Consider the following 18,850-nt stretch of genomic DNA (forward strand, 5'->3'; position numbering starts at 1 on the left):
AACCATCTTCTCCTTCACCTCACTATGAAAACATTTTTATTTTTCTGTTACTATAAAAGTACATGTTTAAAGTTTTTGAGATAGAAATAACATGTGCTTGCAATCGGGAAAGATTGTGTGGTCTTGGCTTTTCCTGTTCAAATCAGTCTTGTCCTTTATTTATAGGACTAGAAGATCCTTTTTTCTTCTCGAGTTAATCATAAAGTTCTTTAATATTGTTTATTATTTGTAATGTAGGTACTTTAGAGGAAGATTTTTTGATAAAATTTTCCTGTTGAACTATTTCAAAGAGGATAAAATCTGTATGTTATTAAAGACCACTTAATTTTGTATTGATTCACTGAGTTTAATCAAAATTGTTTAAGCAGTTTTTGTGAAAATAAGAAAAAAAAATGAGAAATTGATTCCATAAAGTGGCACTTCACATATAATTTCAATTTCGAACAATTTTTCTTTTTGAGCTAGGCTGACCACAGACACAGATATGCAGACCATTTTGTGAAACTCGGTTAGGAGGCCTCAGAACGTTTGTTTCCGTTGGAAACTGGAATTCAAAATATTTCACAATCGCAATCCTTTCTCTTACTATACATTTCATATAAATGAAAGTGAAAGTAAAAAGAGTTAGTTTATCTCCTTCTTAAATTCCTAGACAAATTGATAGACATGTTGGCTGTATCTGATAGAAACATGTACCTGTACCTGTTTGAAAGTTAATATACTTTGTTTCACTATGACTCTAGTCACCAACTCAAAGTCTCGTAGCTAAAAACTTATTCTTCTTTCTGAATCTGCACCTCTATATCCTCTCCGAAGAAAATTTAAAAAGCACCTCTTTATTATACTTTTTATTGAAATGAAAATTTAAGTTCTTAAAACTTCCTGTTATTGTTTTTCTAGACCTTGATTAAAAAAGAGTCTAAATGATTCATTGCCAGATTACTCATATCTTTTTGCATATGATTGGCTATCGGATACTTTAACAATCAGTTCTAGTTATGGCATTTTGGAGCGAGTACCTTTGTAACTTTGGGTCCTGATTCCTTTAATGTATGCTATATACTTTTTCCTTTTCAGGGACCATTTTCTGAATGGGCAAAAGACAGTGAGTCAGAAAGTGAATCAAAAAATAATTCTGTTGTAAATGAAGTAAGTAAAAATTGTCAATCTTTCTATTTTTTTCATTCAGATTTCCATTCTAATCTATAACACATGGATTTCTTTGCCTCTATAGAAAGAAAACCTAAATAATTTAAATGATCCAGATTCGATATTCTCAGCACTTCAGGCAAAAATTACGGAATCACAGTAAGAATTTTTTTTGTTTAACTATATTTAAGCATATATTTTATATTTCAGTATTAAAGCAGTAACATATAATATGCAGTTATCAGGTTCTGAAGCAGATCACCATTTTTCAAATAAATAACGTTTTTCTTATTTCTAATATTATTTTGAAGTTTACTGTAAGTGAATAAGCAAGTATAATCTAGACTTAGTTTTTCTAAGTCCTGGAATCATGTATATATCATATATTTTAGAAATTTTATACATAATTCTATAAATAACGAGTATAATATTTCTGTTAACAGCTAGGTGTTACAACTTTCTCTTTAATGTTAGCTAGGTGTATTTGAAATAATTATCTTTATCAGAATTATTGATATTTCTTAACACTATATTTTTCTTATACAGGTTAGTTTCGCAGAATGTAATAGATGAATTAAAGAAAGCTGAATCACTCGAAGAATTGAGTCCTCATTTAAAACAAAGATTGAGTAACAGAATTTCTCAACCTCAAGTTCGTCAGCATCAATCGCCGACGAGTGAGTGATTAGTTTTATTAATAGTCAGACAAAACTTTTTCAAATTTCTCTTTACTTAAAGAAGTTTTATCAACACAGATTAGGACTTTATAGTTTAAATAGATTTTCCAGTCATTTTTATAGCTAACTGCACTTTGTAAAAAAGGCTGAATTTCGGAATTAAAAATGCAATACTGCAAGGTACCCCAAAGTGATGAACCAAATTTAAACTGCAGACCAGGTACAAGTATGGAACTCCTATTAAAATGGAAAGTGAAAATTCAGAACTGCAGTCGGAACAGGGGAAATTTTCAGTTCTATATATGTGATCAACGGAAGAATACTTCATATGGACCCAATATACTCATTACAAGTGATAGAGGAGTGAAGAACAGAACCGTCAGTCCAAGACAGGCTGGCCAATTTAATTTAGGGGTGCTGAAGAAACTTGAAACTTTTAGGAGAGGAAAGGAGACCCTTTTGCAAAAAAGATTATTTGTTGGCTTCTTGTCATTTGATCAGAATGTACACTACCTGATTCATATCTCATTGATTATTTACTTTTTATATCTATATTTTTTCATTGATTATATTTATTAAAATGTATTTTTCATTTTATTATAGTAACTTTATTTTTTTTAATAAGAGTTCTGTTATGATTGTGCTAATTAATTAACATAGAAATAATTATTATCATTTATAAATCAAATATTTAGTTGTTTTCTGCTGGCTGGTATGTTTTTAATTGTTTCTTTAGGAGACTGGGATGATGATAATCAAGGTGGCCATTTTAATGAAAATAATGTAGTAATGTGGGACTTTTCATCTAATGGAAAGAATCCACTGTCAGACAAATCTACTGGAGCTGAGGTATGTTTCAAAATTTAATATAACAATTAATTAAATTATTGATCTCAACAGCCAATTTGGCTTGCATTAAAAATATACACAATATTTTATAGGAATTCTAGTGCTAGTTAATTTAATACTAATATGTGAGTGATAACATTTTAGTGGTGCGTCAACACACCACTAGATTGTGCCACTGGGGCAGTTTCTTTATATACATTTTTGTTTTATTTAGGTTAAAGAATGTTATTATTGTATTTATTTTTTATAAACATTGGATAACCCTCAGTTGACCACCCCTCTCCAAAAAAAGTGAACACCCATTCTATACAATTCAATTATTATTTTGATTAATTTGTGCTCAACCAATAAATCACAAAAAAAGACTATTATTTTGTATTGTTTTATTAAAGACTCATTGAAAACATCTGTTTTGATACTGACATCGTGGCATTTATTCTTAATATAGTGCATTTAGTCCATCGGTGGGCAAATGCTATTGAATTAAAATTTTAGTTTTATTTTGTATTTCACCATGTTAATAAAAGTTCACACGTATTATATTTCATTTTTATAGCAGAAATTTTGAAATAATTATTATCTCCTTCATATATGAATTGTAAAAATAATATTTTTACTAATTAAAATAAAACTACTTTAATTCTATATTTAAGTTTAGTTGTTTATAAAATATATTTAAAAAAAAATTGAATTGTGGCTTTCTTTAGCCTCATGTGTGTGCCCACTCCTAATGTAGTTTATGTATTTCAACTCACAGAGATTAGTTTCTGATTTCAAAATTAGTAAGGCTTTGGATGGGAAAATCATTATGTGTTAAATAGATACATATAAACTCATGTGTATATATACCCCATTGTAAGGATTAACTCCAATATGCAATTTATATATGGAATAAAGTATATATGATCTAATTAATATTATTTCCAGCAAGCTGATGAGACCGATAACAATTTTTCTTCCATTAGTAAAGCTGTAACCACTCCACAACCCTCTTCTGCTTCTAAGTTATTGGTAATTAATAATTATAACAATGCTATAGTTTGGACTTCTTTTTTTTTTCAATTTTATTTAATTTAAGTGTATATATTTAATATAGTTTTATCATAAGTTTTTAATTATAACAGGTTCAAATTAAGGGAGAGGTAGATCACAGGAATGTTCAGTAAATTAGTTTTGTGCCATTCAAGCCTTATGTTGAATTATAGTTTCACCAATAGAGAACAAATTATGACTGGAGGTGGAATAGTAGAATAGATCAGATTTGTGTACAATGGGATTAAAATTTTAAGATTAAAGAATATATTTTTAAGTTATTTCTGTGCTTAGCATTATTAAAACCTTAATAAGATCTAAACCAAATAAGTAATAGGTTTGTGAAGAAGTTTAATTTAATAGTAAATATTGTCTGTTTATAATAGTGCCTATTACAAATTAGCACAATTCTTTGCTGAACATGGACAAAGCAATATTTGATTGAAAATGATTTTAACTGACAGAAACAGTTGTATGCCTGCAAACGTTCAATCAAATTCTTATTATTCAAGATATGGCAGTTATAAAAAGTCACCACTTAATAACAAGTATTCTTTTACAAGGAGATAAATAGCTGCTCTATGATAAACAACAACAATAAGGAGACAACAATTTAAGACATTTATCCTAGAATGTGATCTACAACTCTTCCATGAAGATAATTCTGACTATTGTCAAACATTTTGATGTTTTTGTGTCCAGTAATTATATTTTGTTTTGTAATTGTCTTCTTTTTACTAAGTGTTTAATTAGAAAAATTTAATTTTTTTTCAACATTTAGTAATTTCTGTTTCATTGAACATTTGTTTCATTTTCTATTTCACTACTCATTAATATCTTCAATTTATTTAAGTTAATTCAATGTAACTTATAATTTATAAAATCTTGATAGTTGTATTCAATGTATATAGAGATTGACAAAAATTAGCTATATTTGAAACTAATAGCTAAAATTGCCATTGATACAATCCTTATACATCAATGAACAATTGATATATAAATATCGTATCCGTGTCAATTTTAGCTGTTAGTTTCAACTATAGCTATTTTTCCAAACTCTGAATGTATACAGTGACTGATGAATTAATTCTTAAGGTTTATATCTAAGATTATTTTGCAGTAAGGTTGTAGGCCTGATAATGCCTAAAACATTATGCAGTCAGTTATTAACTTTAAATGTAAACCTTATGTTTTGGAACTTTTTCTAAAATAATCTTAAAAACTACATTTGTGTTTTTTCAGTATCAAATAAATTGTATACTTGATTTTTTTATTCAGTAAGATTATTTATAGACTTTTAAATATTTTTCCTGATGGTTTCCCATTAAACTATTTCTTTATAACGGTGTAGATGTACATAGTTGACAGTAGATGTAATATAAGATAAAGTCGGGGGAAGGAGGGAGGGAAGAAAGTATAATCAGTGAAGAAAACAAATAAATAAGGGAATTAAATTTATATTACTAGGTAGTGTCTTATCTTTGCACTTCTCCCTATACTTTACTTTATCATAGACCGTTTGTCAATCTTTTACTACATACTGTCAAATGTTTATATTGTTTTTATTTCTTTTACAGAGTACAGAAATGGCTAAAAGAAATGCTGCAGCTGATTGTGTTGTTAATAAAACTCCAATCATAAAGGTAACTACACCAGATTTTGCTTTAAAAAAGCCATTCCATATCTAAAAGTTTAATGAAGGTTTCTTCTCAATTTTTTTGGAAAACAACATTTTTTTTTATTCAAGAAATTAAGTTGCATGTTGATCATATTGTTTGTGGAGGTAATTAGTTTTTTTTTTTTAATACTTTGACAATGTCTGAAGATGATTCATTGTTTGATTTTTTTTTTTAAAATGTACAATGATATGAATTGTGTCATTTTCTGTAATGCATGTATAAGATAACGTTAACCATGGTTAGAGATTGGCAACCTCCACTAAAATGACCTGTAAAAGTTGGTCATAACCATGTCCGATCAGGTTTCACTAGTGAAGTTCAGCCTGAGCACGATTAATCATTGATTTTTTTTTTGCAGGCTGTTATTACCAGTGAGCGTGATTGCAAATTAAATACTGACACAATTTTGAATCCAGAAACTTAGTTGTATTTATGCAAGTTTAGGCCCAACCACCTCTGAATAGGATCGATTGGGGATTTATTAATTTCTTTTTGAGAGACCAAAGCAAAAGGGAGACGACAGTAGTAACCCAATTAATGTAAATTTAGGCTGACCTCCATTGAAACAGGATCTTTTGAGGGTTGCTTTTTCCCTTTTGACAACTGTGACACAATTAATGCAGAAATGATATAATAATGATAGGATAGGATATAACTTCCAACAATTTGAATATAATTCAACAGGTCTAATATGAATATGTAACTATCACTTATCACTTTATTTTATTGGGAAGATCTGTGGTTTACTTTTTCAGTTTATATTTCTTATTGATAAGTGTTTGAAAAAAGAAGAAATAATACATTCTTCGTATTGAGAAAGAGGGGCTCTCAATAGATCTCTTAATATCAAATTGGTATTATCAGATCTTTTCAACTTTCTATGCAGAATGTAAGGGGAAGTTGATTTTCACTGGTCACTGTCAACCTTCACTAGTGACAGCCTGTTTCTTTTTTTCATTCTGACTATTCAGCTTACGTTAAGCTGCTCTGTGTGTCATCTATGAATTGTGAATGCTAGCCTTTCCAGATAAATCTACTATCACTGTAACATATGCACAAATAAAACCATATTTTGTAGCCTCTGTTTATGATTAAATCTTTTTTTTTTTTTTTTTTTTTTTTGAGCAATATAACTTTATATCCACTCTGAGGTAAAACAGTTCCTGATGAAAATTGGCTGATGTTACTCATTAAAGACTTGAAATAGGGACTGCATATAATAATCTTTCAAACTTGACTGTAATACAAAAACTTTTAATGTATAATTATTTTTATCTTTATTATTAATTGTTTTTTTTATAATCTGAGAATTTTATGAAGTCATGATTGTTATATTTCATTTATTTTTAGACACAGAAACTTGAAAATTGTGTCTCTGTTGATGAATCAACCAAAGTCTTCCTTCTTTCTGGACTTTCTGTAAGTAATAAAAATTAAATTAATAATTATAATATTCATTAAATTGTATTTATTTATCACTTTTAGACAATCTTGAGGTATCTCATATTGAATTACGACTTTGTTAATTAGATATCAATGTATTGGATTTATAGTGTCTTTATTATATCTTCAGTTGAATGGATTTTAATTTAATTTATTATTTTAAAAAATGTATATATGTTATTTTCTAAGTATATTTTATAATTATTTTCTTTCTTTTTTTTTCTAAAAGGATTGGAGAAAAATCTTACATAAGATTAAGTTGATTACAAGTCCGCAGAAGGTGCGTGTTCAATGCTGAGTATAACACCACCTCTCTATTCATATTAAGCATTCCATTAAACTGCTATCAGTCATTAATTGAAGAAGAGATTGGTTAGACCATGCGCCTACTTCTTTATTAGAGTATTTGTTAGAAGGTTGCCATAGCACTTCATTTTTGCTCTTATATTGTCTGATAGTTACTGCATTCAAACTTCATTGGTCATCATGGGAGCTTGGCCAACAGAAGAATGTATGATGTAATGTTCCATGCTGGAGAAGGGTTCAAGTTGGGTACGATGGTTCAATATTTCACTTGAAGTGAGCAGGATAGGCAAGCCTGAAGCAACTGCGTTTATAAGTAGTTGGGTGTGGCAATGAACAGCTGGAAGGGTGGTTTGTGTATTCTGTAGGCTCCTCATTCACTATTGGTTTATACTATGCGTTTATATTTCCATTGGTTCCATTGGCTTATTTTCTTTTATTCATTCTACAGGTTCCTCATCCATGGTTTCTTTATGCTCTGAATTTCTATTGGTTCTGTTTGCTAATTTTTTCATTTATGTTTCAGGTTTTTCAAAAATATATTCTGTATTAATAAATAAGTAGTTATATTTTTATGCTGCTTTATTATTTATGGTGTATTGTATAAGAAAAAAAGTTATTGTTCACTCTTTTCAGGCAGAATCAAAGCAAAAATATGAAGGAATAATACGTCATCTTGGAGGAGGAGTCACACAGTCTGCCACATATGATCCTGCAACTACTCATATTATTATTGAAAAACCCATCAGAAGTGAAAAACTTCTTTGTTGTATTGCATCTGGCAAATGGGTACTTCACACATCATATTTGGATAGTTGTTATGAGACAAGGCAATTTCTCCCGGTAAGGATGAATTTCGTATTGTTTTTAATTAATTTTTTGATAGTCAATTATTTCACAGTAACTTAAAACATGAATCATCTCTTTTGAAATGAGTCAATATAAAACAAGTTTAAACAGAGTCCTCTTCTTGGACATGACTTTGTTGTCTCTTGTTAAACTGTTGTATTCTTGGTAGAGTGCAAATTTGATATTTGTTCCTCACACCCCAAGAAACCTTAAAATACAAATTTTTAATCTTAATTTTCAAACAGATTAATAAAAGTTTTGTGTTAAAAATTTTGGCCTTCACTGGTCCTTCAATTTTTTTTTTTTTAAACTGCAAAAAATTGTGATAACTTTGACAAGATGCCCCCAAACCATACAAGAGTGTCTGAGGGGCTTATAAACTATTAAAAATGTTACAAAACCGACCTTATTTGCAGAGTTTTTCTTTATTCTTCCCATTTTTTTTTTTTTATAGTTTACCTTTTTTCAAAAGTATATTTTTAGCAATATTTATATATTAGATGAGAAATTTTTCACAGCTACTTTTTACTTTTACTCATCTATGTATGATATATACAGTAAGGGAAATTATTGTGATCATGAAAATGTTTATACAAAATTTATTGATTTGTGCATATAGCATATTTTTTCTAAACCACTGGGATTGTTAGGCACTAAGAAGTTTCCCTTTTACAAAAAAAAAAAAACTAACAAATTTTTTCTAATCAGTATTGTTCAGTTATACAATAATTGGTTCAGTAGATTATCTAACTCGGAATTTTGATAAATACAATTTATATTACATAGCATCACTGTGGGTTTATTGTATGTGACTTTAGTTATTTTTAACACCAAAAAATATATTTTAATTTTTGTTTCTGATTATTGGGACTCTACTGTATGAGAGTCTAATGAGGAAATGAAGTGCTAAAAAAAGCATGTTAAACAAATAATGAGGGATAACAGGAAAAACAAGAGAATAAAATAGTTTGTAGAGTGAACTCTCAAGAACACAAAATGCTATTAGAGTCATTAGAGGAAAATGAAATTTAATTATTGATAATCACATAAATAATAAATTAGGATCAACCTTATGTAAAAACTATTATTATTTCTTTTAAATGAACTCAAATTATATGAATTTGTGAGTGTAATGCACTGTTTATCTGTTTTATGATTGATGGGATCAGGTTCAAAGAGGATTTGAATTGATTCAGAAACTAGTCTTACCTTAAGGTGAGGGACTGCAGCTTTGATAGAAGTGTCATCAGAATTAAAGTGTTTCAATTCAGAGTTGGGTCATAAAAAGATAAGGGATCATAAGCTGAGAGATATTAGTCATTATCTATTTTGAAAATCGATTTAAGATTTATGGTATTAATAAGTGTCATTATTATTGAATTATTCTTTTCTTTCTTTTTCGGCCAAGACTCATTGGAATCCTATAATGCCTAACCATGGTTGGGGGTCAAAGGTTTTTATTTTATGGTACCACCACTCAATGAAAAAAGTCAACACCCCAAGGCCGGATTCGAACCAGAATTATTCTAATAACCTATTATAGTATTATCTTACTATACTTTTAAAGGTAGAAAAAAAATGGATATTATATAATCCGTTAGGACTGTTGAATGATCTATATAAATACAGGGCATCCTTAGAAAGGTTCATTATCCTTTTATGTCTAAATAAATTAAAGCTGTTCATTTGGTCGTGTTTACTAACATAACAACCAAGTATATATGATAATGAAGTACATTGCACTTATTTCAGGAAGAAGAATATGAATGGGGCAACCAGAGATCAGTTGTGAGATTGCCGAAAGTAAAAGAAGGTTCAACAGAGGCTGGGCTAGTTGCAGCTTGTTACAAGTACGATCTCAAATTTTTTTTATATTGTCTTTTTATATTGTTTTACATTTCTTACTTAGTTTTCTCAAAAATCAAATTTTGATTTCCTTCTCTGGGAACAAGATGTGTTATTCTTAATTTTTTTGCTAACAAATATTTTGTATTTTGCTTCCAAAAACATATTTCTTCTGAACCTTGAAAATGTTCAATTTTTTTTTTTTTTTAGTCAATAATTCATGGTGCAGATTTGACCAAATTTTAGATTCATGCATTACAGGTTCGTAGTTGTAAAACAATTTTGAAAAACCTCAAAAGGGGTATAGTTTGACAATGTTCAAGATAAAATCTTCCTGTCTAGGCCTTGTCATCACCCTTCAATTAAATATGTTTAAAGGATAACTAAAGTACTCTTCAAATTTAATATTATTCATGCTTAACATTATATAATGCCTTTGTCTCTTTGTAATGCAATGTTTATAACCTGGTTTGTTTACAGATTGTTTTTAAAAATATACAAAATAATTTCTTACAACAAATCATGTTGTTATTGCTCAGTGAGTAAGGTGCTATGCTACCAACTCTGGACCCTGATTCGAATCCAGGATAATTATTTATTCTGTAACTATTGCCGTGAGTCAGCCTTGTGGCTGGCAGTCCTCCCTGGCCCATCTGGCCTCTATAAAGAGCGTACCCTTAATTGTGTAAAAATCTGGCAGTTGAGTATATTCATGAACAAATCATCTGCCACATCCGTTTTTCAATAAACAGTACTGAACCCCTAACACTTCATGTGTTTTAGGGGTGCAGAGATTAGATTGTGGAGCTAAAACAATAAGTATCTTATCATAACATCTATTCAATGTTAATTGAACATATCTTTACATTTTGTGAATAGTCGGAAATTAATTATCAGTCATTATGTTTTTCTTGTGAGGATTATATTTATCTTATTCCTTCTATATCTCACACATATTCCAAGGAATTCTTCAGAGAGGTATATATTTATTTTACATTTTGTGCTGTCATCAATTTTCAAATCCAGCCCTTCGACACCCTGGCCTTACTTATTAATTTTTTTATTGCATTTATTGTTCTAAATAGGTGGAGGAAAAGAAAGCAAGATATGGGCTCAACCTCTCCTTTCAGAGAGATGAAGGTATGCCTAGTCACAGCTGAAAACAAGAAACCTCAATTCACACGGCTGTTGGAAGCTGGAGGAGCTACAATTTTCCAGCAAAGGTAGAGTAATGTAGTTATGTTTGTTCTTTTAATTATACAGATATTGTTGGCAGTAGATGTAATCAGGAAGATAGGAAAGAAATAAAGTATAGTATGATACTACTTTACCTCAGAGCACCATAGGTGATTTGAGCACTGTGGTGCTCCTTTCACGACCCCAAACCTTTTTTTGCATTTTCAATCTCTAATGAAGAGTGAGTTAGAACTAGATAATTACATTTGGTGCTGACAACGAATTTCACTTTAAACCCTATTCTTTGCCCAGGAATATGGGTGGTATCATCCCTTGTCAAATGGTCAAATATCTTAAGAATTGATACGGAATCAATAATCAATGGTTTGAATCCATATTTAACGAGTGGTACCACTACCATGATAACAAACTCTACTTGTATAAGAAAAATAATTATTAAATTAATGGTTATTGAGCTTCAAGGAAACCTTCCAAGATTTAGATACAATTAGTGATGTGTGTGCTGGAACCCGAGCTAATTTTTATTTTTAAAAAAAAATGTTACATTTAAATACCAAGGGTGTCCCAAAAAGACCCTAACAACCTTTTTGAGAGAGAGAGAGAAAAGATATATATATTTTATATAAGGTTCTCTAATATTTCCTCTTTCATTTCTATGTTTCCGATAGTTTACGCTGAAATTCATTTAACTTAGCATTTGTCAAGAGTATTTTTTAAGTTTTCTCAAAAATTATAAATGTGTTGGGTCCACAAAGGGTGTTTGAAAGGAGTATTCTAATGTTAAATGTGACTCAGGTTAAAGCAGTATAATATCTTTATTATACTATTTACTATCATGGAGTATTTGTCTAAAATGCTCCTTTGTTTCTCTATAAAGCTATTTATTGTATTAGTTTATGTAATACCATAATTCTATCATATTTATTTATCATGTTAAAGAGTATGAACCAATGAAATATTAAATAAGGAGTGTTCGAAACTGCTCTACTAAAACATTTACTTATTATATTCTTTCCTCCATGCCCTTCAATTACGTATTTATTAAAGTGCCAAAGTAGTGAGAAATTATTTAAGAGGAAATCTATTTTATCCTCATGAAACAGTCACAACTATCTAATTACAAGTATAATAATTTGAACTCATCAAAGCACTACAGATGTTGTAAGTTATGTACACTAATGTTCGTACATTTAACTTTGATTGCTGCAAGAAGTAACACAAGATTAAGAAAGTATTGTAATTGGATTAAATTTTTAAGTTCATACTTTTCTGTAGATGTTTACATTTCATTGTCTCCCCCTCCCCCCTCGACAAAAATACGAGTCCAAAGAACATATTTTCAGGCATTGATCTGTGCCACAATTTTCTCTAGAAAGGGTGAACATTTTTTGTAAGGTTCCAACCCCTGATGCCTGTATCCCGAATTAGCCATTCTGGTGAAATAGCTGAAAATCATGTTTTCTATAGAGTTTAGTAGCGAGTGAATTCTAATGGTCTTTATGGAACTTGCCTAAAATATTCTCCTTAAAGCCTTGCTTTGTCTATTCACATATAGTAAATTCCGAAGAAAAAATGGATAAATTATAAAAGAAAAAAATAAATTTTATTTCAAATATTTGTGCATTTTCTTAAGAAAACCCCTTTATTTTTTATTCATTTTTACTTTTTCAAATAACTCAAACTACTACAGATCTCTCAGAACATTACAGATGCTTATTTGAAAGATAATATAATTATCTACTCAGCCAGGTGAGTGTTAACGCCTGATATTTTTATAATGAGACTAATAATGGCACCATTTTGGGCTGGCTGTGTGGGAAAATGGTTTTGTAGCTACCCAGCTTTTGAATGGTTTAAAAAATGTAAAAAAAAATCTGAAATTTTTTCATTTTTTCTCCCAGCTGATAGTTGCTATTTATCCATCGGGTTAGTGGTAAAAGTGATCAACTTATATCTTATCATGTAAAATAGCAATTCATCACTTCTAGCATAAACCCGACGATATGTACAAAAAATTATAGATTTCAGAAAATTCCAGTTCCAGAAAGACCATTAGTTGATTAAATAACCATCATATAGAAATAATTGAATAGTAATTAACAATACTTTAAAATTTATGAGTATATCATTATATGTATTTTATGAATTTCTTTGCAGTGATATCCTGAAATGTAATTTTGTTATCTGGGAAGAAGGAAAAATAGAAATTCCTGTCCCCCTAAAAGAACTGGCATCCAGAAAAGTCCATGTTGTACAACCTGTGTTTTTAGGAGAATTTCTCGTCAAAGCTACACCTCCTTCAGACCATTATCCGCCATCGTATATTGCTATTATAAAACAAATGAGGCAGCGTTGTAAACATTGAGAGCATTTGACTGAATTTGTTATAAATTTGAATATGTTTTGTACAGTTATTAAATATAATGAAAGTTTGTATTTTATTACAATCTTGTATTCTTTCTTGCACTCCTTGTATCTTTTGTCGTATTACTTGGTTAAATATTTTTTCTGTTTTCCGAATTGATAATTCTATATACTACTTGTGTTATAATGCAAATTAGTTTCAATTAACAATCTTTGTGAGTGGTTGAATCTCTTTCTTTGAGTTTTAAAAATTTTTTAAATGTTATAAAAGTCAGGTGAAAGTCAACAAAATTAAAATTCATTGAGATCCAATCTAGTGTTCGCATACGCATTGTGGTTTTTAACCAATCTGTTAAGACTTGAATCTAGAGACAGACTGGGAAATCAGAAAGAAGCAGTGTCGCCTGATCTTTCCTGATACCATTCTATAAATTCCATCCTTGAACATTAATATGTAATGTCAAATTCTAAGCACGATAAAAGTTTATATTTGTTTTTCACTCCTGATGACACTCTGAAATGCAAATATTCAAAGCTAAAAAAAAAAATAAATAAAAGTTTTTGCCTAACAGGGTGGTAAGTGAAAGGCAGGTGATGCAAACAACTCACCAGATTTTTTTTTACTTTTAATTTTTTTTTTTTATAATTTTGCAATTGTAAAAAAGTTAGTCAATCATTTTGTTGAACCTTTTATCTGTTATATAGTTTGAACACGACTTTCGGTTCATGTTTTAATTACTTTTATATTTTATATTAATAAAAAATAAAGTTAAACAAATTTAGAAATAAAAACGACAGAGAATTTCTTTCTTAAATAGAAGCCAGTTAAGTTGTTAATTAGTTCATTAAACCAATGCAATTAGCATATGAGTGGGTAACAAAATATTTTGTATTTCATCTCTATTTGAAAACGGTGAGCAAGCCCGATTCCAGCCCTCTACGAGCAAGCCCGATTCCAGCCCTCTATGAGTAAGACACTATGTTACTACCTCCAGGGCCTGAGTTCACAGGGTCAAACCCGGTCTGTTAAGCGGGTCTCCTGAATTGTGAAAAAACCTGGCTGTTGGGCATAATTTTGGCCAATTGTTTAGAAACAATACTTCCTTACGAAATACTTATCTCAAGAACCTTCATGGGTTATAGTGCTAGCTTTTTATTTTCCATCCATTACAAGATAAATATAAAATGTACATTTAAAAGGTGTTCTATGCCTTGCTCATCTGATCATCAACAAAGAGAATACTCTCAGAGAACAGTCTCACATTGACTGGGTGTGTGAGTGACTTCAGTCGCCTTCAGGATCTCATGTGGATATAATCCCTTCTAGGATGGTTGATATGAATATGAACATGAACACAGTGAACGAACACCGTCTCAAAAGGACACCCTGTATCTTTCCACCCTCATTGTATTAAATTTTATCTAATGGGACATTTCTCAGTGAAATGTTTGTGTTAATTTTTGGCTTAAACAGTGACAAGTGAAGTGGACCAAGATAGGAAAAGGTAAGCAATAAAATTTTTTTTTTAATTTACTAAGGCAATGAAAGTTAAGCAAACATTTTTTTTTAATTTACTAAGGCAATGAAAGTTAAGCCAGAATTTTTTTTTTTAAATTTAACCTATTTTGAAAATGGATTCTTACCAACATTAAAGTGTAATAATTATGGTAATAATATTTCCGAAGCTATAAGACTTCAAACTTAAACTCTAAAAATCTTATCTCAGGTAGAAGTTTCAAACAAAAGGATCATCCCCAAGATTTTTTTTAGGAGTGCGATCATATAATCATGCCTATCCTTCCTCAACAATTTTTTTAACCGTGGAAGCAAACTTTTTTTTATAAACCTATTATTATTATTTTTCATTGATAAGTTATAAAAAATTTTAAAAAAAATATTAACTGTTGTTTTGGAAAAACTATCAGCATCCTTTAATCAACAAATATAAAAGGTCATGGGTGAAAATGATGGAATGGATGAGGATGCTATGAGAATAGACATTGGCAGTAAGGTGTAGTGGAGTCCATTATTTAACTGGCTGTTATATGTTGAAATCAGTGCCTGAATCATCCATAAAATATTGTGAACTACACTTATGAAAGTCCAATGTCGTCGATATATAATTTAAACTATTTCAAAACACCATACTTTACAAACTACAAAACATCATTTATAAAAGGAATATGGTACACTAAAAGATGGAAAATGGGAATAAAGGAAAATATTGAACAAAATAGATCACCTACCTTACTGCAGGCAAAAACCAATTTCCAACCTTTAAGGCCTCCCTTAATCCTGAATTTAAACCTAATCCCCTTTAACCAACAACGGAATTTTAAAATTCCTTTAACCAACTTTTTTATTTATTATTTCCATTTTCATTAATATGATCAACAATATACTCAAATGTAATGGATTAGTTAACTGTCACTTCCCTTTCCTCTTTACCTTCAGTTCCATTTTTGTGTTTGCCTGCATCCAGTAAAGTAGGTTTCCCATTTCCCATCTTTTAGTGTGTACTGTATTTTTATATTTCTTTTTTATTAATGAAAACGGAAATAATAACAAATAAAAAAGTAGAAAGATTAAAATCAAGGATAAAGGAAAATATTGAACAAAATGGGACACCTACTTTACTGAATACAGCCAAGCACAAAAATGGAACTGAAGGTAGAGTGGAAAGAAAAGTGACAGTTAACTAATACATTACATTTGAGAATAATGTTAAAGAATACTTGATAACATATTAGTTAACTGTCATTTCTTTATTCTCGATTTTACTCTTATTCCCTTTTTCCATCTTTTAGTGTACTCTATTTTCATATTTCTTTTTCATTTGTTATTTCCATTTTCATGAATTGTTTAAAACCTTTTTTTTATTGTTATTTCATTTTACATCTTTTTTATTTTCTTTATTTATATTTTTCATTTTTATAAAAATCTTCACATATTTTTAATCATAATTAGCCACACCTTAGTTTAATTCTATTTTTGTAATCTACTCGCTTACCTTATTACTTCACTTAAGTGTTTGTATCTTTTTTAGTCCTATAACATCGAGCGAAACATTGCTCACATTAAATAATTTTATTACTATTTGAGTTTATTCTTTGACCTTCTTCTTTTTATTACTACACACAGTCAATTAACAATCTTCCAAAACATCATTTAACATGAGAGCACCGTCACTTTTGATGAATCAGGGAGTGAGTACATCCAGATACAAGTTATGAAAGCATCGACCAAATCATTTGATTAGAAGAAAATTATTGGAGATGTACCATCAGGGTTTCCAGCCCCCTGGCAGACAGGAATTATTAACCAGCCATCGAGAATTATGAATTTTTTTATAATATAAGTACTTGTACAATTGAATAATTTATTTATGGGGTCATTTTGCCTGAAGTATAGGAAGGAGAGATAAGAAAATGTTGTAGGTTTAATAATTTGTTCATAAAGTGTTTAAAATAATTAAAGGGAAAACATAAAATCTATATATATTTATATTCCTTGTGAGATGGTTGGATGGGGAGGAGGGTGCGGTGAGTGGGCTAGTGATGAATACAAATAAGTTAAACTTATTTTATTTTTGTCAACGTTAATTACTGGTCCACTTATTGCATCCTAACCATTTCCTCCTAACATTGAACATAAAGTCTTGAAATAAACACATCTTTGTATATATCCAAAACAATTTAGTATATTACTAATAAAATCATGCCAAGTACATGATCCTTTTTTTAGCACATTTTTAATGTGCACATGATCACCAGTATTTCAAGGTTAATGGTTGGTTTATCCGTTTGAGAATAAAATATAAGTACGTAAGGAAGTGAACGAAGTTTGGTAATAATTCCATTAGACCTTGTACACTAATCTTGACTTTGAGGGAAATCAATCCTAGCCGTCTTCGAAATTCATGTCTCGCAGAAAATCCATTTGTGCAATGAGGATATGAGTAAGTAAAAGTAGAAGAAAGATTACTGTGAGATCTTGGGCAATGAAAAAGCAGTCCATTTGGCCACAAAGGGAGAAGTAACTGGAGTATGATTGTATAACTACAATAAAAGATGTCACATTAGAGAGCGGGAATATTAGTAGGTAATATTAAGGTTTTAAATTATCCCCAATAACTTGTTCCTTGAACAGTTGAGTGGAATACAATAGCAGCCTTAGCAGTTTACACTACCGTGCGCCTACGACTTAACTATCCGTCACTTTGCACAACAGATTTTTAGTTATTTTACATACTTATTTTATACTCTACTTAGCCTTACATGGCTTACCTGCTAACTTTTCCTATCAGAAGAGAACTAGAATAAATAAAATGTTGCATAAATCCCAGCTAACAAAACATACATTGGCAAATAATTTTAAAACTTATTTTATAATACACTTAACACAAAAAAGAATATGCGGCACTTGAAAACTGTTACTAAGCAATTCATTAATTTGATAAAGTAACAGATTAGATCTCTTATTTTATCCTATGTTACTGTATGGGTTATTCTCACAAAAAACAACACAAGCAATTTTAAATCTGAATTTTCAAAAAATTAAAAATGCTCATAACATTCTCAGAAAAATTTGGTATACTCAGCTAACCATTAAGATAAAAAATAAATATGAAAACTTGTGGAACAGAAAATGGTGATACTGTAGTTTTACAATAAAATCTTTCATTTATCTTCTTATAAAAACATGTAGTATTGGGCAAGTATGAGTTAATTCACTGGTGTTTGGTCAAAAGGGCTTAAATTATGATTAGTCTCTGTAAGGATAGTGGCTCAGCAAAAAAAGAAATACGACTATATTTATAATTCATTAAAAGTTTAGTAAATCATCCTTTAAACTTCATATAGTATAATTTAACCTCTTATGATGAAACAGGAATGAATCAATAACAGACACCAAGGTAATTATAAATAACAACACTTTTTAAAAAATGAGATCGTAAGGAAAATCTTTATTTGGAAGTATTAAGAATATTTACAATTATTCTTCATCATGAAAAGCATGAGTAATAACTTTATATAAGTTAATTACATACAAATATATAAACTTCATATTTATAGTCTTATTACAAATTATTATTTACATGAACACAAGTCAAAATATTAACTAATTTGAGCGAATTAGAACAACGAAAGACATTATTTACTTTGAAGGAAAAAAAAAACAACGAGGAATACTAAAATATATATACATGGTTCACACACACATAAAATTAAACCTAGCTTTCCTAAATTGAAATGACTAAATAAAGAAATTACTCAATAAACAGCAAAATTAATATACCCATTCATTACTTAAACATGCCTGAGTTGGATGGTCAGCTGATGACCGATACGCTTACTTTCTGGTAATTTCATAAAGTAAATAAAGACCTGGAAGCAAACATAAATTAAAGTTATAAAACAAACAATATAATAATAATAATAATCTTTATTTATTCTGGGATT

At 29.5% G+C, this 18,850-nt stretch overlaps 2 protein-coding genes across 3 annotated transcripts in view; one reads left to right on the forward strand and one right to left on the reverse strand.

Moving 5' to 3' along the window:
• The window catches only part of LOC106685282 (DNA topoisomerase 2-binding protein 1), a gene marked incomplete in the record, with an annotated part of 41,367 nt that extends 27,878 nt beyond the window's left edge, over positions 1–13,489 (forward strand). Inside the window, 11 exon segments of the mRNA XM_067049192.1 lie at positions 1,078–1,149; positions 1,235–1,308; positions 1,696–1,826; positions 2,563–2,675; positions 3,603–3,686; positions 5,285–5,350; positions 6,737–6,805; positions 7,769–7,975; positions 9,734–9,831; positions 10,912–11,049; positions 13,181–13,489. Coding sequence (XP_066905293.1) covers positions 1,078–1,149; positions 1,235–1,308; positions 1,696–1,826; positions 2,563–2,675; positions 3,603–3,686; positions 5,285–5,350; positions 6,737–6,805; positions 7,769–7,975; positions 9,734–9,831; positions 10,912–11,049; positions 13,181–13,388 — 1,260 coding nt within the window.
• A 4,845-nt stretch (positions 13,490–18,334) lies between these two features.
• The window catches only part of Atg9 (autophagy-related protein 9), a 25,035-nt gene continuing 24,519 nt past the window's right edge, over positions 18,335–18,850 (reverse strand). For both annotated transcript variants that reach the window (XM_014427853.2, XM_014427852.2), the window contains exon 15: positions 18,335–18,775. The gene's annotated coding sequence lies outside the window, so the exon portion shown is untranslated. The remainder of the gene's footprint in view (positions 18,776–18,850) is intronic.

This window comes from Halyomorpha halys, unplaced genomic scaffold (genome assembly GCF_000696795.3).
Source record: "Halyomorpha halys isolate HHAL.00 unplaced genomic scaffold, Hhal_1.1 Scaffold676.1, whole genome shotgun sequence".
NCBI classification, from domain to species: domain Eukaryota; kingdom Metazoa; phylum Arthropoda; class Insecta; order Hemiptera; family Pentatomidae; genus Halyomorpha; species Halyomorpha halys.